We start from the raw sequence: 27,073 nt of genomic DNA, 5'->3' as shown, positions 1-27,073 counted from the left end.
GAATATCTTTCATTCAAAGTAGTATTTTCATGTTCCCTTTTTATTTCAAAGATCCCAAACACATGACAAGGTGCTCCCTAACTTGTAACACCCCGAGCAACTGTTCGAGTTACTGATGCCTTACAGCTGGCCCTGATTACATACATCAGTTTTCCATAATTCACTTCGTGCTACATGAAGCGTTGACCTTTCCAATGTAAGTAGCACAAGAATTCGAAATATTCCCATTTACATGCTCTTACAAAGAACACGCATCATGTGACTACAGGTTTATGAATAGGTTTCGAAAATGAAGAGCAATGCATACAGGTAAAACAACATACGTGTTTTGACAGTAATTCGTGCATAGACAATTAATAAACTTAATATATAACATTAATAAAAGTTAAGTCTTAATAAATATGTTTGTAATAAAATATTGTGCAAATTTTTCTATTTGGGGAAATTTCAAACCTGGGTTCTCATTCCTAAGGTATTTTTCGATGATGATGTTGTTGTTGTTGTTGTTGTTGTTGTTGTTGTCGTCGTCGTCGTCGTCGTCGTCGTCGTTGTTGTTGTTGTTGTTGTTCTTCTTCTTCTTCTTCTTCTTCTTCTTCTTCTTCAGATCACTGCCTGGAAAATGGGGGTTTTTTAATATCCTCCAAAAGGGGCTGCGCAGAGGTTCGTTGGTTTTACAAAATGGATCATTATGGTAAAAAGTTGTAAACCGCAATTCTAAGTCCATCTCATTTCTGCAATCTAGAACTGCTACTCAAAGTGGTGGTCTGCAAACCGGTGCCGGTCCGCAAGCCATCAGCTGCCGGTACGCAGCGAGTTTCCAGAAAAGAAAGAAACATTATAAAATTCTTATAAAATGCTTGTAATATTGTATTATTTGTTTACAAAATAGATATAAGATAAAAAAAAAATTGTCAACTTTTATTATATTCATTATATATATTATTTCCGGTATAAATTAATATTACTAAAAAATATTAATGGTCCCTCTCACATTGGAAAAAAACTGCCGATACGCCGCACCAGATAGTTTGAGAAGCACTGGTCTAGAATACCCTCTATATTCTACTCTCCCCAAATAGTCTTGTAGAGTTGTTTCCCTTGAATCTGAAAATGGCTGCGCCCAATTAATTCACATGTTGATATTTAATTAGTAAAATTGTAAGTAAGATCACTTTCTAACCTGCATAATGTCATTAGTTATTGGCAGGAGAATGATACGGTGGCCAAAAATGCTTCTTAAGACAATACAACTGCATCGTACTAGAGATCTAACCTTCCGAAAATATTTCAATACAAATGCATGTAAACATGCTTCCTTCAAAACTTCGAAGGACACCGAAATAGAAAGTGTACGAAATATTGGAATTCTGGCTCACATCGATGCCGGAAAAACAACAACCACCGAAAGAATTCTCTATTATACTGGTTTTACCCGATATTTAGGTATGTTTATCTTAATTCCATAAGATTTATTTCTTATTTCATTCTAGTGAATTTGTCATTGATCGATCCTGAAGAAACCATTCGTAGAGATTGTTCTGTATTTATGCTAAATATCGTCAATGCTAGCGCAGCTATTAGAGCTAAAGAAAACACGTTGATCAGTCTGACAATTCTGATATAAAGGTTTGATTATACAGCACATTGATTGTCAGCACTAATCGACACACCTATAACTAAAGGCATTCTTAACTCTTTGGTGCCTTTGCGAAGAATTCAAACCAAAACTCCGGTCTAAGAATGACTTCTTCCTTTCCTTCTACCAGTCATGGAAGTTCTGAAAAGCTTTATGGACGGGTGTTACTGTTCCTTTGACTAAGCTATTAAAAATTCCAGTTGTGACCCATAAGAGGTTTTGATTTATAAACTTTTTTTTTTTTCATTAAAAACTAATATACAATGTGTGCTTCATTCATTCATATTTTTAAAGACTAAAAGGTGAGATTTAAGGTAAATGTGACTGCTAGTTCTAACAAGAGGAAAGACAACAAAGGCAGCGAGCTGGCAGAAACGTTAGCACGCCAGGCGAAATGCTTAGCGGTATTTCGTCTGCCGTTACGTTCTGAGTTCAAATTCCGCCGAGGTCGACTTTGCTTTTCATCCTTTCTGGGTCGATAAATTAAGTACCAATTGTGTACTGGGGTCGATCTAGTCTATTGGCCCCCTCCCCAAAAATTTCGGGCTTTGTGCCTAGAGTAGAAAAGAGGAAGGACAACGTAGAAGCTCTCAGGCCCTCTAAGAAAAAAAATTTGTTATAAGGAACAAGACTCCTTCAGCAACCAGAGATGGGAGCTCCTCTCAAAATTCAAGGTGACTGTGTCGTTTTTCTTTTAGTAAGGGGGGGGGGATAAGATATTCACGGATTTCTTCTTTGACTTTCTGGATACTCTGGATAGATGTGCCGTTCAAACACGCCTTTCTTATAGTCCAGGAGGTTCCCCATGACATGAAGTTTTTATTCTTAGTTGTAGTAAATTCACTTCCCTTACATAGATAATGTCCTTGAGAAAAGCATGAACGTCAATCGCATTTTCCATAAGTTTCAATACCTGATTAAATAATTGATTATTGTAAATCACATATTTTACGCATATATTCGTTTAGGAAACCAAGAAATAGATAAGTGTACTGCATTGTTAAAACTTCGATATATTGTTATTGAGAACTTCAGACAGCTAGATTCGAGGATCAACTTTGCATAAAGCTAATGTGTTCTGATGGGGGAAAAGGACGCAGCAATATACAATGCATTAGCTTAGTTCAAAATAAAATATAATACTAGCAGCAAATTATCACAATCTATCGTGATTTTTATTTGTATTTATTTGATGGCTATCCATAATATGTATCCATTACATTATTTTCACATAAATACTTGGTACACGACATTGACTTAGGGGAGGTAACAATGAGTCAAGTAAAGCAACTCGCTACCATATTTAGGACTTTCTCTGTGCATTGTCTTCAAACAATCTCTAGGTGTCGGCTTTGTTTATTTTACTTCTGTTATTGGTAGGCTAGTCCATTGTTATATTAGTTATATTTTCAAGTACATTATAAATATTCTGGTTTCCATCCACCCATTCATTTTCCCTATTCCTAGAGGGTTGTAAGAGTAAGGTCTTCAGCCACTTCCTCCAGAGGGACCAGTCAGAACCAAGTGTCATTAGACTTACCTGCTGGATTCCCGAGTGTGACCAACTGAGACTATGGATATTATTCAACCATCTCGTTCTTGATTTACCCCTAGGTCTCCTAACAGTTAGCTTGGCTTAAAGAATCTGTCTTGTGATCCTATCCTGCTACCACATGTCCATAGCACTAGTTGTGGCCTCTCAATGTGGATAAGTAGCAGCTTGACCTAGAGAGATTCCCTGATCTCCAAGCTATGCACTGTATCGAGTAACATAATTCCAGAGGTCCTTCAGAGGAACCCCATTTTGACCACTTGTATTCACAATCATATTCTTATGGTCATTACACAACATTCATGACCATAGGTAAGGATACACACAAGAACCAAATTGAAGATAGCAAGTTTGGCTTTTTTACCAGCTTCTCCTCTCATGAGAATCAAATGCTAAAGCTAGCACATTACTAAAATTCTAGCATTCACTTGAGCCTCCTGCCTCCGATTACTCATGAGTATGGCCCTAAGATATTTAACTTCTTTTATATATTCTGGTTTTCTTCAATGGGAATAATGGCAGCTTCATTTTAATGTTTAGGAAATGTTGACCAAGGTACAACTGTGACTGATTACATGGAACAAGAACGCAACAGGGGAATTACCATCACTTCAGCTGCTGTCACTTGTTACTGGAAGAAACACAAAATCAATTTAATTGATACTCCTGGTATGGTGTCGATTTTTCTTCTATAAATTTAAAATAGAAGCTGTTAGTAAATTTTGTATCTAATTTCTCTGATTGAAAAATCACTAGTTAATACTTCTTATTCGATGTAATATGTTATAATAAAAAAAAGCATTTATGTTAAATGATGATGATATATATAATATAATATATTTTCAAAAATGTATTGCTATATGTTCTTTCCAGGTCATGTTGACTTTACTGTTGAAGTTGAACGAGCACTACGTGTTCTAGATGGAGCTGTCACTATACTAGATGCCTCAGCAGGTAGATAACTGCCTTCTCATACATGTGATTTCTCTAAAATAAGATATCCTATTATACTGTAGTTTATGTTTAAAATATCTTTTAACAAGGCAAAAGGAAATAGCCATGTTCAAATAGTAATGTATATGTTTAAAGTGTAATATGGTTTCAATTAGATTCACTGGGAATAAACATTGTCAGTACATTTATGACAAAAAGCATAAATTTTTCTATGACTCAAATTTTTAATAAAACACACATATACAATTTGCAATTATAAGCCTAGTGAAAAAGTGTGGTATGATTAATTAAATTGACCTCGGTACATGATTAGTAGTTATTTTACAATAATAATGTGATGTTAAGTCAAGGGTACACACACACACACACACACACACACACACACACACACACACACATATGCTAGTCTTCAAATTTAAAGAATAGGCTTTCCTTTCTAGTTATTATTAACTACTTCATCATGGAGTAGAAATGAGACCTATTTTCAAATCAGATATATTTAGGCAATATCACAATATTTTCAACAGAGTTTGAACCTACAGTCTATAAATTATCAAAACTATACAATAACTGTAATAAATATGTTTAAAATTGTTTTTTAAAGGTGTGGAAGCACAGACATTAACAGTTTGGAGACAAGCAAGTCGATATTCAGTTCCTCAAATCATCTTTCTTAACAAAATGGATAAACCAAAAGCAAATGTAAAACATTGTCTTCAATCAGTGCAACACAAACTACAGACAGAACCCTTATTGTTGTGTTTTCCATTAGGCAGTGGGAAAGATTTTACTGGTTTTGTTGACCTGGTCACTTTGGAAATGTGGACATGGTCAAAAGAGTCTCGAGATGGATCAAAATTTAGTGTGGAAAAAATTGATGAATCCAATGAAGATCTCTTTGAAGAAGTTATGGCACACAGAACTCATCTGATTGGTCAGTTATCTGATTTGAGTGAAACAATTGCTGAGTATGTGCTTCAAGACTATAATTTAAATGATATTCCAGCTGAAGCAATACATTCAGCAATAAGACAAGTGACATTAAAACAAGAAGCTGTACCTGTTTTATGTGGCAGCTCATTGAAAAACAAAGGTGTACAACATTTGTTGAGTTCTATCAATCATTATTTACCATCACCTCTGGACATCAAACATGACTTCTTAAAATACTATGGCAAAAGTTTAGTTTGCTTGGCTTTCAAGATAATCCATGACAAACAACGTGGACCACTAACATTTCTTCGTATATACAATGGAGAATTGGTAAATGGTGCTTCTATTTATAATGTCAACCAGAAACAAAGTGAGAAGGTAATGAGGCTGTTGCAAGTTAACGCCAATGAATTTGAAGATATATCCAGAGCAATGTCTGGCAGCATTGTTTGTGCTGCTGGATTTAAACAGGTAATGTCAAAACTTCTTTTTCAATATCTACTTCTTTTGATAAATGTTGTAATGCTGGAGGGAAGCACCTTACAAGCCAATGGTTGTAAAGTTGACCTGGTCCTCGTGTCAATTGTTCTCATAAATTTCTCCTGCCATTTCTTTAGCGATTCCTGATTTTTGCAAGGCTGGACTGCTGGCCTGACACCCAATCCTCCTGCTTCTTCCTCTGAGCTTGTGACTGGCATCAGGGTAGTTCACTATGAATCATACTTACCTCCAATTTTATATACTCAGTCAGCCAAGTGGAAAATGATGTCACTTCTATTCCACAGATGAATAATTAATTGTAAAAATACTTGCTTCAACAATCCATATGCAAACAACATCCAAATTTTTCAAAACCATTCTACCCATGCTAGCATTTAGTATTGGATGCAAAAGAATAAACAATTAAGTTAAAGAAATTTCAGATTTTTTGCTGTTTATTGTAACCATGATACAGCATTTGCTAAGAATGAATTTTAGTTAACATTGCTTGTATCTAATTAAAAGAAAATATTTTTTTTGTTTTTCAGACAATCACAGGAGACAGTCTTGTAGCAAACCATGCAACAGCTGATGCTGCCATGAAACTTTACAAGAAGGATCGTCTAAGTCAGGTTAATACTGAAGTTGGGGTTGATCAGCAAGATGAAGAAGAAAGCAACCACATTCATAGCCCAGTTTTAGCCGGTTTAGATATTCCAGACCCTGTGTTCTTCTGCTCTGTTGAAGCTGACTCTATATCAGATCAGAAACATTTAGATTATGCACTTGAATGCCTTCAAAAAGAAGACCCTACTTTGTCTGTAAAAATTTATCCTGACACAGGTGAAACTGTTCTATGTGGCATGGGTGAACTGCATTTGGATATTGTACGCAACAGAATTAAGGAAGAGTATAACTTAGAAGTTCACCTTGGGTCACTGCAAGTAGCTTACAAAGAGACCATCAAAGAGACGTAAGAAATTTATTACAAACTTACTCATATATATTCATTAAATATTTAGAGTGTTGATTAGTGTAGATTTTGCACAGGCATGGCTGTGTGGTTAAGAAGCTTGCTTTGCTACCACATAATTAGTGGTTCAGTTCCACTGCATAGATGTTGTTGGCTGGTGTCTTGTATTATAGCTGTGTGTGAGTGAGTTTGTATTTCCCCTAATCTTCACATGTGTTCACTGATTGTAAACAAAAGCATCACTGTTCATCCAGATAGTTTGGTTTGCTTGCAGTCCACCACGAAAGTATGTCTGGACATCTTGACATGGCTTGATGTGTTGTGCAATCTTTGTAATCAAAAAGCTCATCCAGACAGTGTTCTCCATATGACTGTATCTCAGTTGTTTGTTGTTGAATAGACTTGGGGATTATTATTTTGCTTGGAAACAAATGAGGGTTGGTATGATGGAGGATATTCTACTGTAGAAAACTCTACCCTCAGGTAATTTTTTCTGATCTATACAAGCATGGAAAAGTAGATGTTAAAATGACAACAGCAATAATGATGATAATAATGAAGAGAATTTAATTCTAATAATTGTTTTTGCAATAAAAAAGAATAATCATTAAGATGGCAAGCTGGCAGAATCGTTAGATGCTGGACAAAATGTTTAGCGGTATTTCATTTATTTTTAGGTTCATCATCATCATGTTCTGAGTTCAAATTCTGCTATGGTTGACTCTGCCTTTCATCCTTTTGGGGACAATAAAATAAGTTCAATATAGTGCTGGGGATCGATGTAATAAACTTATTACCTGTCCAAAAATTGCTGACCTTGTGCAAAAAACAATTTGAAATCAATAATAATAATAATCATCATCATAATTATTTCAAGGAAGTAATTTTGTGTTTCATATGAGATTTACTCTTAATGTATAAAGCTCAATAAATCTCCATTTTTAAATTCATTATTAAGGTATATTAATATTTTAAATCATTGTTTCTTTCCTCCCTTTTTTTTTTGATATTCATTCATCACAACAACTTTTTTATATTTCATTTCGGTTTTAAATCTTTTAGAGCTTATGTCAATGAGATTCTAGACAAGACCCTTGGAGAACAGCGCCATCAGATGTTCATAGCATTATCTGTGGAACCGAGTGAAACAAGAAACTTCCAGCATGTGAATTTAGTCCACACCAAAGAGAACAATCTGACACAAATCCACAGATACCAGTTGAATGCCATTGAAAACGGAGTCAAATCAGCTTTAACTGCAGGTTACAAATTCTGTTCTTATCTTAAATTTTTCTTTTCATTTTACTCAAACATTTGAGACCAGTTATTGCCTTCGAGTGCTGGGCCTCACGGAGGCAATCACTAAGACCCTTGGCATTATGTCACGCTTGAGAAGACCCATCAAGTCAAGCAAAATCACAGTCATGGCAGATACCGGTGTCACGCAAATTGACACCCATGCCGGTGATACATAAATGCTTCTTGGTGTCACACAAATGGCACCCATTACACTCTCAGAGTCGTTGGCGTTAGTAAGGGCATCCATCCATAGAAAATGTCAAATCAGACTGGAGTCTGGTGCAGCCCAGTCAAACCATCCAACCCATGAGCAAAGGACATTAAATGATGATGATGATAATGGCATTCAAATTCACATGATTGCAGAAGAGTTGTAGATTATACACACAGTATGATGTACGAGGGGGTGCTGAAAATTTGGAAGGGCTTAGAAAAACTGAAGAACTGTTGCAATAAGTGTGTGAATCTGAGGAGGAAATATGTTGAATAAAATCATAATTAACTAATCCTCTTGTATTTACTTTTACCCAAAGCCAGGAACGTTTCAGCACCCCCTCATACCTCCTTGTCCACTATTTTTATTTTTTTTCAATTAATCCAAGAAAGAAGGGTTGTCTTGAACAGGTGATGATTTTTTTTTCCATTCTTTCTAAATTAATGATGATTTCTTTATTTAATCATAATTGGTTAATATCCTGCCTATGTAATTCTATATTTATTCAGGTTTGATACTGAACTTTCCTGTTATTCATGTTTCTGTATCACTTCATGAAGTCAGCATTGGATCAAGAACGTCACTTCCGATGATCAGTGCTTGTGTTATGTCCGCAGTTCAAAAAGCCTTGCGTAAAGCCAACACTTTTCTGATGGAGCCTCTTATGAATGTTCAGGTAACAACGATTTCTTAAACAGGTACAAGACCAGGTATTTAAGGTAGATGTGTATAGTTGATTTAAAGAAAAATTAGACACAGAATTTTTTTTTTAAATAAAGGCACTCTGAAGATACGTTGTGTGGAGACTGACATATCAAAGGAGAGATCCAAGCATTTCCTCCTCTGCATGTAATTAAAAGTGACTAAAAGAGGTTGAAGTAGAATTTGCACTCCAACCTTGTAAAACCCTCACCAGTAACAACTACCCAAACAGACCCATGGGTTGGAGGGTTGTTACCTGAGTGGTGCAAAGGCATCATCCACCAGAAATAGGGAATCACCAACAAATGGTAGATGCAGTGACCTGCTGTTATAACGTATGTCCCCCCTCCCCATACATCAGCTACAGATGCTAGGACATTCAATCACTTATTTATGACTGTAGCTTTAAGCCCAGAGAAATCATCAGGTAGTGTTCAACATTCCTTAGACATTTTGACCTTAAACTACAATATCCTTCAGTTTGTAGGTTAGCAATGATAGCCAGTCACTGGCCATCCTCTTGTAGCTTTCAACTCAGCTCCTCCTGCTTGTTTGAAAACCAAAATATTCTTTCTGCTGCTTCCCCCAACTTGCAAGTAGTCATCTTCTTCCCTTCCTAACGCTCCCAGAGATGTCAATATCTTCCACACAAAGTGCTGGGAGACCCCTGTGGCCTGACTCAAATGGCAATTGACTTGTCACTTTTTATTCCTACGTTGTTTGACCAGATCCACATATGTGGTAAGTTTCGTCTCTGAAGCCTTTTTTGCTTCCAGATCATAGAGGGACAAAGTTAGATACCAAACTATTTTATCTGTGTTTTCTATTTCTTCCACTCTTGTACACGATAAAGAAAATAAAGAAAAAGAATAGGAAAGATAATAAAAATGTGTGGATAGTAATACAGAACCAAGTACAGTGAGATAAATGATAATAAATTACTATAAAAGGATTCCACATTACTATAAGTTTGTAAGATAATGTGTTTTATTTAATTTTTTTTTATGAGGTCTTATTAAATTACACTTAATTCAGTACGGCTTTTATTCTTTTATCTTGTCTGTCATGAATCATGTTTCCATTCCAATGTGAACTTATGTGATGTTTTTCTTTCTTTCAGATAAGTTGTGAAGAAGCTTATTTAAATGGTGTTCTTGGAGATTTAGCCAAACGACGTGGCCAAATTGCTTCAATCCAACAGCAGCAGGATTTACAGTTTATTTCAGCCTTAACACCTGTTTCAGAAATGGTTGGATATACAACAACCCTTAGAACTTTAACATCTGGAATGGCTTCTTTCTCAATGGAACTTTCTCACTATGAGTCTTTGACACCTGAGAAACAAGCCGAAGTCATAGAACAAATTTCAGGTTTCTCTCAAAACAATTGATGCATTTGGAAAGACGAAATATTGCTTTTACAGTCTAAATTATCAATCGTTCAAAAATTGTATAAAGGATAAATTGTATAATGGATAAATTATTTTTTAAAGTTAACAGTTATTTGTCATGTGCTGTGAAAGGGTTTTTACAAGTTTTTAATCATTTTGCTTTTTTGACAAGACTCTGGAATTATCAGCTCTCTTGTTTATTTTTCTCTTAATCCTTTACATATGTATACAAGAGTCCATATATATATATATATATATATATATATATATATATATATATATATATATATATCATAATCACATGTTGAGAGGAATTCTTTGGCGTTTGAATAAATGTAACAAAAGTAAAGTTTGAAGGAAATATTAGCCATTTTTCATACTTTCTAGGGGTTAAGCAAAAAGGAAGTAACGGTTGCTACCCAAGCACAAAAATCGTGTTACACAATGTTTTTATACAATAGCAGGATACAATTTTGAGATATATAAACTCAGTCTCTATTGGATATACTGTGGCACCTTTTTTGAGCAGATCATTATGATCTTAATCAAGGTAGAAAGCTAGCAGAATCATTACTGCACTGGATAAAATACTTAACAAAATTTTGTCCATCTTTATGTTCTGAGTTCAACTTCTTTTCACATATTGGGGTCGGTGTTATTGACTAACCCTCTCCTCCAAAATTTCAAGCTTTGAGCCTATACAAGAAAGAATTATGTGCTTGATCTAAAGACATCACTTCATTCTACAATGGATTAATTCGCTTCCCATTTTAGCGTTTTGCTCATTTTCCACTAAATCATATTAAGCTTTAATCTCCATTATCAACCCCTTGTCATTGAAACCAGCCATGTGTTTATTTTAGCAAGAAAATAAAGATAGAATAGCCTTGCACACACCAGAGATAATTTCCTGCAAGTCTGTGATTATTTTAAAGGCTGTTGCTAGCACACCAGGCATATCACAAGCACGTTTCTAGGTTCACTTCCACTGTCTGGTACCTTGGAAAAGTATCTTCTGTCACATCCTCAGGTCAACCAGAGCCTTGTGAATGAAACTGGATAAAAAAATAACTACAGTGAAATCCATCCGATAGAGTGTATCTGTTCTTTCATGGTTGACTTAATCCATCACCCAATCAACTACCATTACCAGGCCCTTGGGTGCCTTTAGAGAAGTCTATTTTGTTTCAGGCAACCGAACCAGATCTCTGATCTGAGAATAACCTAATCTTTATATGAGTTGTTTCTTACTACAACAAACCGTGAGTTATGGCTTCCTCCCCCATTTTCCACACCAGTCCCTAAATGAAAGGTTATGGATGCTACCAGTCTCCCTCCAACTGAAACCCCAATTTTTTTTTAACAAAAAAGCAAACATGTTATAATAATATGTGAGTAAAAAAAAACCTGAACAGTGCTTTTGCAGTGAATATGACTTCAAACATCTGTATGAATTACATGGCACATAAAAAGCACCATTCAAACGCGGTTGATGCCAGTACCACCTAACTCGCCTTCGTGCAAGTGGCACGTAAAAAGCACCCACTACATTCTCAGAGTGGTTGGCGTTAGGAAGGACATCCAGCTGTAGAAACTTTGCCAGATCAGATTGGAGCCTGGCTTGTCAGCCTTCAGTCAAACCGTTTAACCCATGCAGGCATGGAAAGCGGACGTTAAACGACGATGATGGTGATGAAGATGATACATCAGTTGATGTTAGATAGCTCTAAGGATCATTTGAAAACTATGCTTAGTTGAGTCCAATGGAGCATTTAAGATTTCATAATATTTCAGACAATATATCTTTAACTGAGAAAAACCAACTTTATAACATTTTATCTTAGTTTTTTTGGGTTTTTTCTATAAATTTTCTGCTATTCATAATTGGAAGTAAAAAATTCGACAATCTCGAAGATTATCTCCCTTTAATGTAGCCACGCATAATTATGGGATGGATTCATATATAAATGGAACTCTCTCTTTCTTCCCTCCCTTTTATGTTGAACACTCGCACCAGACGTACGTTGTTCGTGCATATCTCTTAAATATTTAAAAATGGGTCATACAACTCTTTGGTTTTCTCATCCCAGACGATTTGGACCAGGATCACGACAATGGTAAGACACCTTTCTTCTCTCTCTCTCTCTCTCTATATATATATATTTTTTTATACGATCCACGAGTTATCATACAACTATCATCACACATGTGCGGAGTCGAATTTAAGAGGCAGCTTCAAGACGAAAGCGCCATCTGCTAGAAATAGCAGCAAAATCTTTAAACCACATCATACCACCTTAAATGGGATGGTCACAGCTGGTTTGGAGCTAAACAATAACATTTAATAAAGGTACCAAGGTAAATGGTAATTTCCAAAGATAATACTTTATTTTAAATGATGAAATAGTAACACATTTCCGTAGTCCGAATCGCACGATATTCTTCCAGACACGTGTGTTCATAGTTTTCACTGCCATTGATAAAATTATACGAATTGTATGTTTATTTATTTATTTATTTATTCTGTACTCCCTAATATGTTTTGAAGATGAAACTAATAATCAGATATAAATTACTATAGATGGTTTATTATCGATGTTCCTATTTCTCCCACCTTGAGAAGATGTGGTCGCCATGTTGTTAGTGTTTGCCATGGCCGTATAATTCGTAGTGTTTTAACTCTTCAATTCAAGTATATCCATTAAGATCAAGAATGCCCTTTTCCGTTTTTTGCGACCATTCTTTAATCGCATATTACTTCCTACTGTGTTCACGATCTAAATAAGATGCTACTCTAAGTGATCGCTTGCCCTGCTAGAAACAGCAGTCAAATCGCACCCTCTACCAACTATAATGCAAGACGTGTGTATATAGCATATCTTCCGGTATATTTGTTGACGAAATTGAGTATTTTTCGATTGTATTTTCACTTTAATGTATATTATATATTTGAGTCAGTTTAAGGGGCGCCTTCTTTGGCTCATATGAAATACCTGAATAAATACGAAGATTCTAAGGTGTGATATTTAGTATCTATAATAGAATATACCATAAAATGGTAATTAACTCAGCTTTATTAATCTTAATCGTGTATAATGATAATTTGGGAGTTGAAGTGGCTGAATGTTGCATATTTTCTTTGTGGTCCCTTTCGTTTTGGTCGATGGTAAAAAAAAATACATCTTGTGATTGGGTTTGGGGTTTTTGTTAACCGAAAACGGGTGGTGTGAGTATTCTTTACCTCCGCCTCATTTTGTAACGAATGCTTATATATGTAAACAACCATTTGTCTTTATCGTTATGGTTTTATTATTATAAACTTTGTATTTTCCCCCTCTTTTTTTTTTTCTTCCATCAGTCGAGTCTGTGCCAACACTCACGGTGTCATAAGGAAATACAGTCTCTTCATGTGCCGAAGATGTTTCCGAGAATATTCCAATGACATTGGATTTAAGAAGGTACCAGTATTTATGTCGCTAAATTTGATATTGAGATATCGGTTCGAAACATTACTTGACGATTTGGTCAGTTTTGAGCACAGAAGATTCGGGTTTCAACAGGTCTAACTACTGTTAGACAAATGAAATCCAATAAAGGGAAGTATGGAACCGAATTAATACAGTTTGGGCCGAAAGAGTAAGGAATATAGGCAAATTTCTAGTATATGTGCAAAAGCCAAAATAGATCGAGCCGTCGAGAATGTTTCAAACTGTCGTATCCTGGAATACTCTTGCTTTTGTTTTTTATTTTTATATATATATATATCTTGGTCTTATATTTAATTTGTATTCTATTATACGTATTTATTGTACTTTTAATTATAAATTTTTTCTATATGTGACTGGATTTTCATCGATGAGTTCATGAACCTTGGTTCTTTTCCCTAATACTATATATTTTATACTGTGAAACTTAATTTAATTTTAATAAATTGATTTTAATTGAGTTTTTACCTGTAATTTTGGATTTTATCCCTAATATTACTATTATATATATATAAAAAATATCTTTCTCTTTTTCAGCTTGACTAATGGTTAATGCAAACATGTCCTGAGGCCTGTTAAGAAACATCATTCAACTGGCTTAAGAGTCAATAAATTACATTGTAATATATATATTTGTTTGTTTGTTTTTTTTTTATTTGAGACAATTACGTTTGACTTGAGGGCCCAGAGGCGTTGTTTTCAGCAGTATATCACAAACAAATCTTTAAAGAATGCAGTGGTGGTACTAAACATCCTGTGTTCTAAGAAAAAATTGAAAGTGGAATCCAGGACTGACTCTTTGTTCTGGAGATTAATTGTTGGGATTAATCAATATCAACTGCAGTATTGTCTCAAGTGTGTGTTTCTTTTAATGATGTGTACATCAATCTTGTTAGCCAACCAACATTGCCTGAACACTGGACTTGGTATCATTTTTGAGTCCAAAGATAAGGAATGTAGGCAAATTAATTGTAATGCTGGACTTCAAATTGGGTTCACCTCACCTGTGTAAGATTAATCTAAATGCAGTTGTTTGAATTGGCAAATTAGTTGCATTGCACCAATAGATGCACAAAGCACTGTTTCTTGACAACCCTAGTACTTTTGTCTCAAAGCATACCAGGATAATTTTGATTCTGTGAGGTACGTCGTCAGCTAATACACAAAATCCAAATACGGAAAAATAGGTATGACAGTTAAATTACTGGTCTACTATCCTATAAAGTGCTTGCATAACCCAATTGAGACTGAACATGCAGTTTTTTTTTCCTCCCTCCATTGGTGTGTGAACACTCAGTGGTCTGATCACCACATATACTGGAAGAAAACTAAAATACCAGGCTTACTGGCTTCAAGGTCGGGATTTCACTGGACAATATGGTCTCTAGGAACCTGTTTAACAAACATGTCTTCATACTTTCAACAGTGGCTATAAGTCAGCCTACCAATATAACCTTCCAATACAAGAGTTGTTATCCATCAGTTATGAACCACAGATTTTGATTTGTAAAAATAAAAGGCAATAGCTTGGAGATAAAGTATTAAGCTGGATAACTACCTTTTAAATTATTTGTATGGGCTTTGGCATGCTAATAGTTAAGATGCATAATGACAGATTAATCTAAATGGATAGTGCCCCAGGAGATACCTTTGATATGCAGTAGTAATTGGCCTGGTGTCTCATTGATCTAGAAAACCATCTGATGGGATTGTGAAAACAGTGTCTAAGGACAAGTGGAATGAAGATAATTTCCTAAGAAATAATGCTGTTGAACCAGTACTTTATATATATAATCATTTAATGTCCGTTTTCCATGCTGGCGTGGGTTGGGCAATTTTACCACAGTTGCAGCAGGTTCCAATCGGGTTTGGCTTGGTTTCTACGGGTGAATGCCCTTCCTCAGGCCAACCACTTTACAGTGTATGCTGGGTGCTTCTAATGTGGCACCAACTCAGAACTCTTGCAGGCTAATTCTCTTTGCCAAGGAGAGCAGTCTTAGCACTTCTGCTGTGGAGGATGAGCCTTGAGTACAGCAAGGTGCCAAGCATCTCAGTCAAAGATCATCCTTCAGTACTTCATCCCATGGCTTCCTGAGTCTCCTTTCACTTTGAGAGATTGACACAGATGAGCAGATCGAAAAGTTTTTTAAAAAATAGCTGCACAAGTATGAAGCAGAACACCCCCTAACATCTACCAGATGGTTCTAGTGAACTGAGTAACCATCAATGAGGTGCTGTGTTCGCTACAAATTAATCGTGGTTCTGGATGTGAAAGCTAGGGCAAGCTTCATTTCTACTGGGTGCCAAGAGCTTATTGAAGTGCAATCGTGGGGGATATGTAAATGCTTAACCTCTACAACAATGAAGGTGAAACATTTTTGGAGAGAAAAGTCAGGAGACCTGGATCAGTAATCCACAAGGTAGAGTCTGGAGTTGCCAGTAAAACAATAAAAAAAAAATTCAAGAAAAAGCAATGCTATTTTGGGGTACAACAATAAAAAACATCTCGAAAAAAAAGGGTTTACAATCACCAGTGTAGGCTCCAGTAAAATACTGGCCAACAAACTGAAACCAGCAATTGGCACCAAATGGTGAGGTATATTATCGAAACCATTGAAAAAGTGGGTTTCAAGTTGCTGGAACAATCTAGCATACAGTGCAGATCTTGCCCTTTTCAGCAATCACTTCTTGGAACATTCAAACATCCTTTACAAGGGTGTTGATTTTGATATGGACGAAGTACATAAATGGTTGTGTGACCAGACAAAAACCTTCTCCAATGGAATAAGCAAGCTTGTGGGCTCTTGCAAGAGGTGAATCAAAAAGCAAGGCGGCTATACTGAAAAATGATGTAATTATTCAAACCCTGCTTTTGTTTTAATAAATTACAGAAATGGAAGCACAATTTTCGCTTAGCCTTACATAGTATTCGATACATATAACATAACAGAAATATTTTATATATAACAATATTCATCTCAGATGAATATGTAACAAACAGGATTTTAATTTCAAAATATAATTTAAAATGAAAGTATTTAAAAAAAAAAAAAAAAAAAATTTGAATTTTATTGAAGAAACCGTATGTATATTTTTGAAATGGCTGGTTCCCAATTTCTCACTATTTGCTTTGTTTGGTTAAAATTGAAAATGCATCTGGTTAGCAATATTTCACAAACAGGGAAAGGATTTAATCTCTTCAAATCCAGATGCTGTAAATAAATTTCTCTAAACGTGATGACAATTTGTTTTGCTTTCGAATTTACCTAAAAAGTAGAAAGAATATGGATCTTTAAGTCAATATTATCACAATGAGATTTACATACATTGCAACAAATAGCAAACAATCCTTTATTAAATGAATACTGAAGTAAATATACTATATTCACAACAAACAGCAGTTAGATATATTGCCATCATGTGCATGATTGAGAAACTTGCTTCCCAACAGGAAGACTAAGTGTGACTTTTTCGTCACTAATAAAGCCATCCTTCTGTATGGGACAAGCATAGGCACTAACTGGTACCCAAGAGAAATTAATGGAAGCTATCAAGTCAGAATACTTACTGGCTACAGCATGCATCATCACTCCAAGACACTGTTCTCCACAAGCCCATGGAGGGAAATGTCAAATGTGGTGCTTAGAAGATAACTTGTAGACATACTGATTATGCCAACACTGATGAACATCCTGAACCAGGATACATAGGTGTCATCTTGAAATGCTGAGTGCTTCAATGGCTTTGATTTAAGTGAAAAGATACACGGCCTTCTTGTTGCCATATCTCAGTCTATGAGATTATTTCATGAACTGGCTGGGGTGAAACACTCATCAACCTGCAACCCATATTTGCTATTTACAACCATTACAATTAAATACCTTTGTCCAGGATACAAAGTTAAAAGGCAAAGTAACCAAATTAAGTCTTGCAAACTTATAGTACTGAACAGCAATCTGGGTAGGGAAGAAATAAATGAAAAAAACTCACAGGGTTTACCAAACATAATACATTCTTCCATAATCATCTTCATAGTCCTCATAATAGCTGTCTGAAAGATCATCTCCAGTTAAGGCTGCTAAGAAATTATGAATTTCACCTTGTATTGTTTCATGATGAAATACATGTTCTTGGTGTTCAGCGTGTCTCCTTTTCTTTGTCTTTGGTTGCGGTACTTTGAGAGCTAACAATTATAAAAAACAAAAAACAGATGCCTTAGTAATAATAAAAGAAAAGCCTTATGGAACCAACATTTTAATTCCACGAGACAAATGATTCAATCCTGTCAGCCCAACACTTCAATTCAATTATAATAAGTGGTTTATAATTAATCCAGTTATTTTGTTCCATTCAGAAACTACTCCAAATGTTTTAAAGCAATAAAAGATGACATCTATCTAAATAATAAGAGAGATCATGGCTTCAAACCATTTACTAGTAATGAAGATAGAGCAGAACTGCAGCCAATGGTATAATGTAATAGAGTAGGTTGTAAGAGGGAGCTAAGCAACATACCAGTAAATGGAGAAGATGTAACTAGAACCAATATCAATGTTATTTGAAGGAAGACACGGTTTAGTTAGGAAGGTCTGCTGATTTGTGGACCAAATAGTTTACTTTGTATGAATCATGACGTAACTGTGTCAATACAAAAGAAAAGCACGCGGGTGTTATGAAGATGCAGAATGAGAAGTGCAAGGGGTATAGACCCGACACATGAGACTATGTATAGAGATTTGCATAGGCAAGGACACAGAAGATGGATAATTGAGAGATGCTGAAAGCTACAAACTATACTTTATACAAATTATTTGCTTAATTAAACAGGTAGGGTTTGATGTCTGAGCAAGAACAAACAAGTTCAGTTGAGGCGATCATAATTACAAAAGGTTTTAAACTGATCGAGCAAAACATGAAACCCAAAGAAGTGATAGGACAAGTTTGGATAAGTTGTAGTTTAGGTTTGTATTAAGAGATGAAATCACAAATTCCATGATTCTCGCTAGAAATTGCAAGAGTTCCAAGCTAAAAAGAGAGTAAGTAAAAATTCAATCTTGTGAACTCAGTAAGTAATATTTAACCAAAATAGGTTATTGGATCAGGCAGGCTGACAGAAAAAGTAAGATCTGAAATGTATTAGATCTACAAGAATAGTTATTAGTAGAGCCAGCCCATAAAAATCAAGCCCATGGAATGCTCAGAAACTTTACAATACATAGTTGATGGTTTCTGTTTCTTGGGTGCTAAAGTTACAGCTAAAATTATTATATCCTTTTCTGCTCTAAGCACAAGGCTCGAAATTTTATGGAAAGGGGCCCAGTCGATTAAATCGACCCCAGTACGTAACTGGTACTTAATTTATCGACCCCAAAAGGATGAAAGGCAAAGTTGACCTCGGCGGAATTTGAACTCAGAACGTAAAGACAAACGAAATACCACTAAGCATTTCGCACGGCACGCTAAAGTTTCTGCCAGCTCACCACCTTAACTAAAATTACTATATCAAGAGTAAAAAATGGGTGAAAGAAGTTCAATGTACAATTGTCAACAAAAGGCTGCTTTCTCTATGCAAAAGCAAGGAGTATAGCAGTAAAAATATGAGTGTCAAATACAAAAGAAAAGTATATGATGCCAAGAAATTAATATATTAAATAACAATTAGGAAATGAGCAAAGATTTAACTATACCTTTTCTTTCCTTAACATATTGAGCTCTCTTTTCTTTCATTTCTGGACTGAAGAAAGCAGTCATTTTATCAATATAAGAGTCTACCACAAGGGCTTTTGCCTGGGACTTAATAGAAGTACGACAAACTGGACAGTCATTCTTCTTATTCATCCACATATGTATACAATAGAAACAAAATGTATGTGAGCAATTCAGTGTAGTGGCCTGAAACAGAACAAGAAATGACAGACATTAATTTAATGAATTAACATTCCTGTTGTAATATGTTCACACAATAGCTGATCCCAGACAGGATATGATACAACTCAATACAAAACTTCATGTTATATCCATTTTACCATCTTAGCAAAAAGCTGGATAGGTCATGGCATATCACAGCTTGTAGCAGTCTTTCATCTGATACACATTAACAGAGAGAACCAGTTAAAACTGCTCTCCACCACCTATGGTTTCACAATGTAAACTGGGTACCTTTTACTGTGCCACTGGTATGAAAGTTTGTGACAGAACTAAAGAATTTCCTCTACTCTTTGCCTCTTCTTGTTCAGTTAATGTCCTCCTAGGCAAGTGGCTTGCAGGTGACATCTCTTGCATTCATTTTGGAAGCTTAAGAAATGTCATTAGAATTTAAATAAATTAGTAAATGGCACAAATAACTAATATACTAAAATATATTATATTATCAGTATAGTGCACGTAAAAGCACCCACTACACTCTCGGAGTGGTTGGCGTTAGGAAGGGCATCCAGCTGTAGAAACTCTGCAAGATCAGACTGGAGCCTGGTGTAGCCATCTGGTTCACCAGTCCTCACTCAAATCATCCAACCCATGCTAGCATGGAAAGCAGACGTTAAATGATGATGATGAGTGCAGTTAGTCCAGTGTGCTTTTATAAAGATATTTTCTAGGACTAACAACTTCAACAATAGGAGCGAGATGAAATCTTTGTTTCTCGTCAAGAAAACAGAAATAATTTGGGTTGTAAGAGTTTTGTCTAAGAAACAAAATAAGTAACATTTCACAACTGTAATGTTGATCCATGGTTGTTGGTCAGTTGGGAAGGATTGCCACTATACACGTGTGTGTCTATGTTTGTTTCCCATCATAACTTCACAACCACAACTAGTTTATTTATGTCTCTGTAACTTAGCAGTTTTCCAGAAAGAGACTAATAGAATAAGAACCAGACTTTAAAAAATATTAAGGTTGATTTGCTCAACTAAAACTCAAGGTGGGACCCAAAACGGCTGCAGTCCAATGACCGAGACGAGTCAAGAAATAAAAGAAACTATCTTAACAACACAAATATAGAAAAATTAATGTAAACTACTTATAAATCACCATACCTGCACAAACAGTTCATTACAAATGCTACACTGTAGCTCCATTTCTAACATCTCAGAAAATTTAGTCAAGACCTCTTCACGAGTTTTCAATACAACATCTTTCTCTTTCAAATTATCCAATTTTGCTTCCTGCAACTGACTCTCCAGTAAGCATCGTTCAGCATCTTTATTATCAATTATCAGTTTCAATTCTTCCTTAGACTTAATTAATTCGTCAATAGTGGCCTTGTCAGAATTGCACTTATTAAGAAGTTCTTTCTCAGTTTTCTCCTTTTGCTCCAGGGCAACTCTTTTGATCTTCAAATCTTGCTTCAAAGATTTCTCTTTTTTCCTTAACAACATCACCATTTTGTCCTGAAATTCTTGTTCCAGTTGCTTTTTTTCTTCTTCTTTTAATTTCTGTAATTTCAAAATAAACCAAAAGGTGTAAAGACCAATCAACATTTCACATTAACAATGGACAAGAGAAACAATATTTTGTTTGCTATGTTTTTACTTGCAAGTTTTTTTTTTGGTTTTTTTCTGTTATCCCATTAAACAAATTTTTGATAAATACGAAAAAAAAAGTGACTGAGACCTTTGGAGAAATGCTGTGCTTGAGAAGACCCGACGAACCAAGTGAGACCGTAACCATGGCCTATGCCAGTGCAGCATAACCAGCACATTTAAGAGTATCCTTCAATGATTGGGCAATAAACTGTGCTTGCGAAGACCTTTTGAGGCAAGTGAAGTATTTGTCGTGGCCGCTGACAGTACTTCCTGATTGGCACCCAGGCCAGTGGCACATAAAAAGCACCATTTGACCATGATCAGTGCCAGTGCTGCCTAACTGGCTTCCGTGCCGGTGGCATGTAAAAGTATCATCCAAGTGTGGCTGATGCCAGTATCGCCTGACTGGCCCTTGTGCTGGTGGCACATAAAAAGCACCCACTACACTCTCGGAGTGGTTGGCATTAGGAAGGGCATCCAGCTGTAGAAACCTTGCTAGATCAGATTAGAGCCCGGTACAGCCTTCTGGCTTGCCAGTCCTCAATCAGACCGTCCAATCCACACTAGCATGGAAAGCAGACGTTAAACGATGAGGAAGATTCCAATTAAGAATGTATAATAATTGAATGCTGCAATTAAAATCACCGTTTGTCTGTTTATTAGCAAAGTCTCATTCAGTTGTTAAACATAAATAAATCTTGGAATTAAGTGGTTTTGATTTACTGTCAGGTGACTTTTAGCCAATCCTGTATATATGATAGGCTGCTATACGCTTTCCATCGATTAAATTTCATTCCCAAGAGACTGATCAACCCAGAATATACTGGTCTCATGTGTCTTCTCAGTATGAGACTGAACCACATAGGGGTTCTTTAATTTGAACCCTATGTGCAGTCTTTCCTCTTCAAGAAGTCAACTCCCTGCAATTGCCCCACACACACACACACACACACACAAGATGTTTTTACTGCAGCTGTCAACTTGTAAATCATTTAAGAGGAATGATAACTGCATTGACTTCTCTGACATAACAAAACATCACCTTTTATACAAGTGGTGTTGGTTGTTTGCCATCTCCAATGAAAACACATCTAGACTAAGGGAAAAATATTTCTTTGCTTGAAAACAAGTCTCAATGAATCCCATTTAACCTATACAAAGCATGGATAAAAACAGACATAAAAATGCAGATAATGCTGAAAACAGTTATAAGTTTTGGATATAGCCAGTACAAGTACCTGTGTTTTTTGAAGTTCAAATTCAACCTGTTTCCGTTTTGCTTCCAATTTTGCAATGGCTTTTGCCTGAGAGTCAGATTTTTCTTTCTCCAATTTCAAAGCTGCTTCTTTCATTTGCAAACGCTCTTCGAGTTCTTTTAACTTGATCTCATAATCAGAAGTAGCACCATTTTCTGACATTGGTGAACCCATCGCTTCCAAAGAACAGGGGATTTCATTATCATTAATATTCTTATTATCATTATCACTGCTGTTACTTTCTGAACAAGTAACTAACAATGGTGAAGAAGGCACTTTTTTATCAACAGGTTTATTGAGGAATTTCAGATGATTTTTGGGAGAGTTGTTTATCACAGGCATTTCAGGTTTATGTCTTTTTACGGCCAAAAAGTCACTTTTGTGAGGTTTATGTTTCACTAGTGTTGCTTGAAGCTTATAACAGAAAGGTTCGTCTTTAGAATTTCCAATCTGAATGAGATCTCCAGTTTTAATCACATGTTGCTCAAATACCTGAATTCTTTTCTTGTTTACGAAAACACCATTTAAACTCTGGAAAATAAGGAAAGAGAAATTTGATTAATGAGATGCTAATTAAAATTAATGAGAGGTACTGTAAGAGATTTGAAAATGAAGAAAGAAAACAAATGGAAACATTGGATTGATAGAAAGACATTGAATCTATATTTCTTTTATCTATTTCAGTCTTTGATTCTTTCATTTTAAAATATATTATCTAACCTGGAGTTGAGAAAATCAGCAAACAATTGGATAGCCAAACTGATCCAGAAAAAAAAAAAAATTCAGACAAGCAATAGCAGAAACAATTGAGCAAACAAGAAAAAACAAACTGAAGACAATTTTACATTCTCATCTATAATTGTCCAATTTTCTTCATTTCTTTTAATAGTAGCATGATGTTTAGAAATCCACACAGATAACAGGCATACCGGTAAATCTTGACTTCGTCCAATTTTTATCTGAATTGAAAAAACAAGAGACATTCAAGTGACAAGAATTAATTTATTCAATATATAAAATTTTAATTTATTCAGACAATCTCCAAACTACTTTTCATACCAAGGTGATGATGAAAGAACAACAAAATAGGTATGAAAAATGAGCATATTTAAAAAGTAAATCGCTTAGACTAATTGACTTAGTCAGAGGTGCCAACCACTCGAAAAGTAATAGTCAAGTTAGTTTCAACTTATTTACTGTATATCTGATTAGGTTTTTGATTCTCATATTAATATTCTTGTATGTATTTCAGACATTTGACTGTGGCCATGCTGGAGTACCACCTTAAAGGGTTTTAGCTGAAGAAATCGGCCCCAAGACATTCTTTGTAAGCCTAGTACTTATTCTATCAGTCTCTTTTGCCAAACTGATAAGTTATAGGGACATAAACACACCAACATTGGTTGTCAACCAATGGAGGGAACACACACACACACACACACACACACGCACACAATGGGCTTTCAGTTTCCATCTACCAAATCCACACACAAAGATTTGGTTGATCCAAGGCTAAAGTAGAAGACACTCACGCAAGGTGCCATGCAATGGTGGAAAAAATTTGAAATCATTAGTTATAACCCAGGGACAATGAACAGGCTCTGTAAAACTGGTGTCATTGATCTGGTTGATGATTAGATTGAACATCTTGTCAATCAATGTCTGCTGCAATGCAGGTGAGAAGAGAATTTTAGAGAGTTAATATACTGGTTGTTACTGTATGACTTGGATGGTGATGACAGTAGGCATGGGATCCAATTAGCTTGTTATATTTAATTCTTTATTGCCCACAAGGGGCTAAACATAAAGGGGACAAACAAGGACAGACAAAGGGACTAAGTCGATTACATCAACCCCAGTGCGTAACTTGCTTAATCGACCCCGAAAGGATGAAAGGCAAAGTCGACCTCAGCGGAATTTGAACTCAGAATGTAGCGACAGACGAAATACCATTAAGCATTTCGCCTGGCATGCTAACGATTCTGCCAGCTCGCCGCTTGTTGTTATATTAGTGTAGTGATAGAACTGATAGAGAGGAGACAGTGCAATCATCGAGATGGTCTTTTGTATATGAAGTAGGATGTTTCTGTATGTAGCAGTAAAGAACAAGGTGAAGCATATTTTGGCCATAAACAGAAAGGCTTGTCTTGGGAAAGTAGTTTTTACTATTGTCCTGTATCTAAAAATTACAAAGGATTTAGTTGCTATTTCTAGCAGGTTGAGCATCTTTAAGCTTACTGTATGTGAAAGCTTATGGAGGAATGAAGAGTATTCTACATAGAGTGTACATTGTTAAAGGTGACTATAGGTTGTATAACAGAAAAAGTGAAGAAAGGCCACATCAACCCTGTCAGCAGGTGTGGCAAGAAGCTTGGGTGCCTTTTCGATTGAGCATGACAGCTTAAATATGATTTAATTTTATCTTGCTTATATTTAGTGGTAACATTTACAATTTCAATATGAATTTTCCATCAGTGAGTAGCATAGATTATTCGGATTTGATTATTAGTTTAATGGATAATGAAAAGGCAACTGGCTGGTGCAGACGGCATGGGCTTTTGCATAAGGAACGTATTTTCCCTTCATGTGACTTAGAAATGTATTTGGTGAAAGTCGATTAGGAAAATATTCTGAACCATATTTAAGATAAAAACAAAAGTAGATTATATTTAAGCTGTCACGCTTAAAGGAAAAGTGCCGAAGCTTGCTTCCCAACCATAATTCCGCCGCTTTCAGTCCCACTGCGTATCACCTTGGGCAAGTGTCTTCTATAGCCTCGGGCCGACCAAAGCCTTGCAAGTGGATTTGGTAGACGGAAACTCAAAGAAGCCCGTCGCTGTCCGCCGCGCGCGCGCGCGTGCGTGCGTGCGTGCGTGCGTGTGTCCACAATCGCTTCACAACCGATACTGGAGTGCTTACGTCCCGAAACTTAGCGGCTCAGCAAAAATGACTGAGAATAAGTACTAAGCTTACACAGTCAAACGACTGAAACAAGTAAAAGAATATGTTGGGACGATGCGGCGTGACAGGAACTTGTAAGACATAAAACGCAGATGACAAGCAATGGCGGGCAACCTCTCAAGAGCAAGGAAAGACGATTCTAGGAAGACCTAGCTCTATGGAAACAATAATAGCGACGAGGGAAAAAGCTTGTAGGTGATTGTAATGACGGTTTCTGCTACTTCTGTAATGATGATAATGAAAGAAACAGATCGGTAGCTGGCAGAGTTAGTGAAGGGACACACTGGGGGGGTATTTAATGGACTTTCGTATCCCATCTAGCAGTTTTAACTTATTTACTGTATACCTGATTAGGTTTTCGATTCTCACATTAATATTCTTGCATATGTTTCAGACATTTGACTGTGGCCATGCTGGAGTACCACCTTGAAGGGTTTTAGCCGAATAAATCGACCCCAGGACATTCTTTGTAAGTCTAGTTACTTATTCTATCAGTCTCTTTTGCCGAACTAATAAGTTATAGTCTTGCGTTTGAATTTTAATTTTATTGGGCAGTATGTCGCCTTATTTCATCCCATTTGTCACGTTGTTGTTTAGCTCCAACCAAATTAATTCTGATTAAGCAGACCTGTGATCAAATGACCTTTGACCCTTTTTTCCCAGGACAATGAGCCAGCACCTAAGCACCATTAATGAGATGAAGTATAAATGTGCGACGCATATATAGTTTGGTACAAACACACATTAACGTGAACTACCGATATTTGGTTGAATTCTTCCCTTCAGAGCCACTTTCATCATTATTATTTCTTTGGCTAAAATTATTTTACTTTAAAATTTGTATCTTCTATACACGCACCAAAAAGCGGCTCAGATATGGTACAACAAGGTGCTAGCGCTAGGTGTCAGCTCCCTGGCTCTCTCGCCTGAGAAAGCTATCCCAATCTATGGCAACATACCATTGTGTTCCCCCCTCTAAGACGGGCAACCTAATAGGACACTCTCCACTGCCTCCTCACTGCTTATTCTGTCACTACTTCAGCGGCCTCTGCTCAAAACTAACCACATACCACCTCGTCCAAGCATCTCTCATTGTTACCTATAGTGTCGGACAATCAGCTACTAACCACTAATCTTTCCACTGTAGAATATCAACCCTCTGCATTAAAATATAACGTAACAGCTTAATAAATTATCCTATCAGTTAAGTAGCAGAGTAATTACAAAGAGTAGAAAAGTACGCCATTGAATAGAATACAGCTTGTATTTTTGTTATCGACAGCAGAACAAAATACAAGATTAAAGTGGTTATAGAAAATACAAAACATAAAAGAAGATTTAAAGAGAAATTGCTAAAATAAGTGATATATATATATATTACTAACTTAATAGTAACAACATCGTTGCAAATCGCGCCTTGTAAACAATATGCTATTGACAAGCATATTCAATTAAAAAAAACAGATTGAGAAAACATTAAGGTATCAAAATGTAAGGCACTTTCTTTCTTGAAACATATGAAAGAATAAAAATATGAATTACCGTGTCTTCGTTTAACAGAATGCTTTTCTCTGGGTGATTAACGTTTTCCAAAAAATATTGTAACGCCATACTGGATGACGGTTGTGTCTTAATAAAGGTGAGATGATAGCCTCGGTGAAAATTGCATATGGGGGAGACAAAACGTGCAAAAATTGCGTAAAACAATAAAAAGT

At 35.9% G+C, this 27,073-nt stretch overlaps 3 protein-coding genes across 8 annotated transcripts; 2 read left to right on the top strand and 1 right to left on the bottom strand.

Annotated features, from left to right (window-relative positions):
- On the top strand, nucleotides 1-10,239 carry LOC106880155 (ribosome-releasing factor 2, mitochondrial). 5 transcript variants are annotated; one of them, XM_089351528.1, is made up of 9 exons: nucleotides 1-309; nucleotides 605-660; nucleotides 3,729-3,857; nucleotides 4,062-4,142; nucleotides 4,747-5,546; nucleotides 6,104-6,528; nucleotides 7,591-7,790; nucleotides 8,551-8,717; nucleotides 9,864-10,239. In XM_089351528.1, exons 1-9 carry the CDS (start codon nucleotides 290-292, stop codon nucleotides 10,131-10,133), a joined length of 2,148 nt encoding a protein of 715 aa, XP_089207654.1. In that variant the 5' UTR covers nucleotides 1-289; the 3' UTR covers nucleotides 10,134-10,239. The 5 variants fall into 5 exon arrangements, with proteins under 5 accessions (XP_089207654.1, XP_089207653.1, XP_014785475.1 ...); XM_089351527.1 differs by having other exon boundaries at nucleotides 204-309; nucleotides 605-691; XM_014929989.3 differs by lacking the exon at nucleotides 1-309 and having other exon boundaries at nucleotides 605-1,443.
- A 1,851-nt stretch (nucleotides 10,240-12,090) lies between these two features.
- Nucleotides 12,091-14,246, top strand: LOC149136265 (small ribosomal subunit protein uS14-like). The gene is made up of 3 exons (XM_089351526.1): nucleotides 12,091-12,250; nucleotides 13,492-13,591; nucleotides 14,156-14,246. Exons 1-3 carry the CDS (start codon nucleotides 12,189-12,191, stop codon nucleotides 14,162-14,164), a joined length of 171 nt encoding a protein of 56 aa, XP_089207652.1. The 5' UTR covers nucleotides 12,091-12,188; the 3' UTR covers nucleotides 14,165-14,246.
- Nucleotides 14,247-16,455: 2,209 nt separating this feature from the next.
- Nucleotides 16,456-27,055, bottom strand: LOC106880163 (E3 ubiquitin-protein ligase RNF8). Of its 2 annotated transcripts, XR_016241707.1 has the most exons (8): nucleotides 26,901-27,055; nucleotides 23,243-23,356; nucleotides 22,380-22,928; nucleotides 20,653-21,051; nucleotides 19,306-19,510; nucleotides 18,134-18,256; nucleotides 17,609-17,801; nucleotides 16,456-16,884 (listed from the first exon to the last, which is right to left on the bottom strand). XR_016241707.1 is itself a non-coding variant. In XM_014930002.3 (7 exons), the coding sequence occupies exons 1-6, from the start codon at nucleotides 26,967-26,969 to the stop codon at nucleotides 17,614-17,616; spliced, it is 1,524 nt and encodes a 507-aa protein (XP_014785488.1). In that variant the 5' UTR covers nucleotides 26,970-27,055; the 3' UTR covers nucleotides 16,456-16,884; nucleotides 17,609-17,613. The 2 variants fall into 2 exon arrangements, 1 of the variants encoding a protein (XP_014785488.1); XM_014930002.3 differs by lacking the exon at nucleotides 18,134-18,256.
- Between the last annotated feature and the right edge of the window lie 18 nt (nucleotides 27,056-27,073).

Source organism: Octopus bimaculoides, chromosome 4 (assembly GCF_046866305.1).
Source record: "Octopus bimaculoides isolate indiv1 chromosome 4, ASM4686630v1, whole genome shotgun sequence".
Lineage (NCBI taxonomy): Eukaryota > Metazoa > Mollusca > Cephalopoda > Octopoda > Octopodidae > Octopus > Octopus bimaculoides.
Note: the sequence above shows the minus strand (reverse complement) of the source record. Positions and strands in the feature narration are given on the sequence as shown.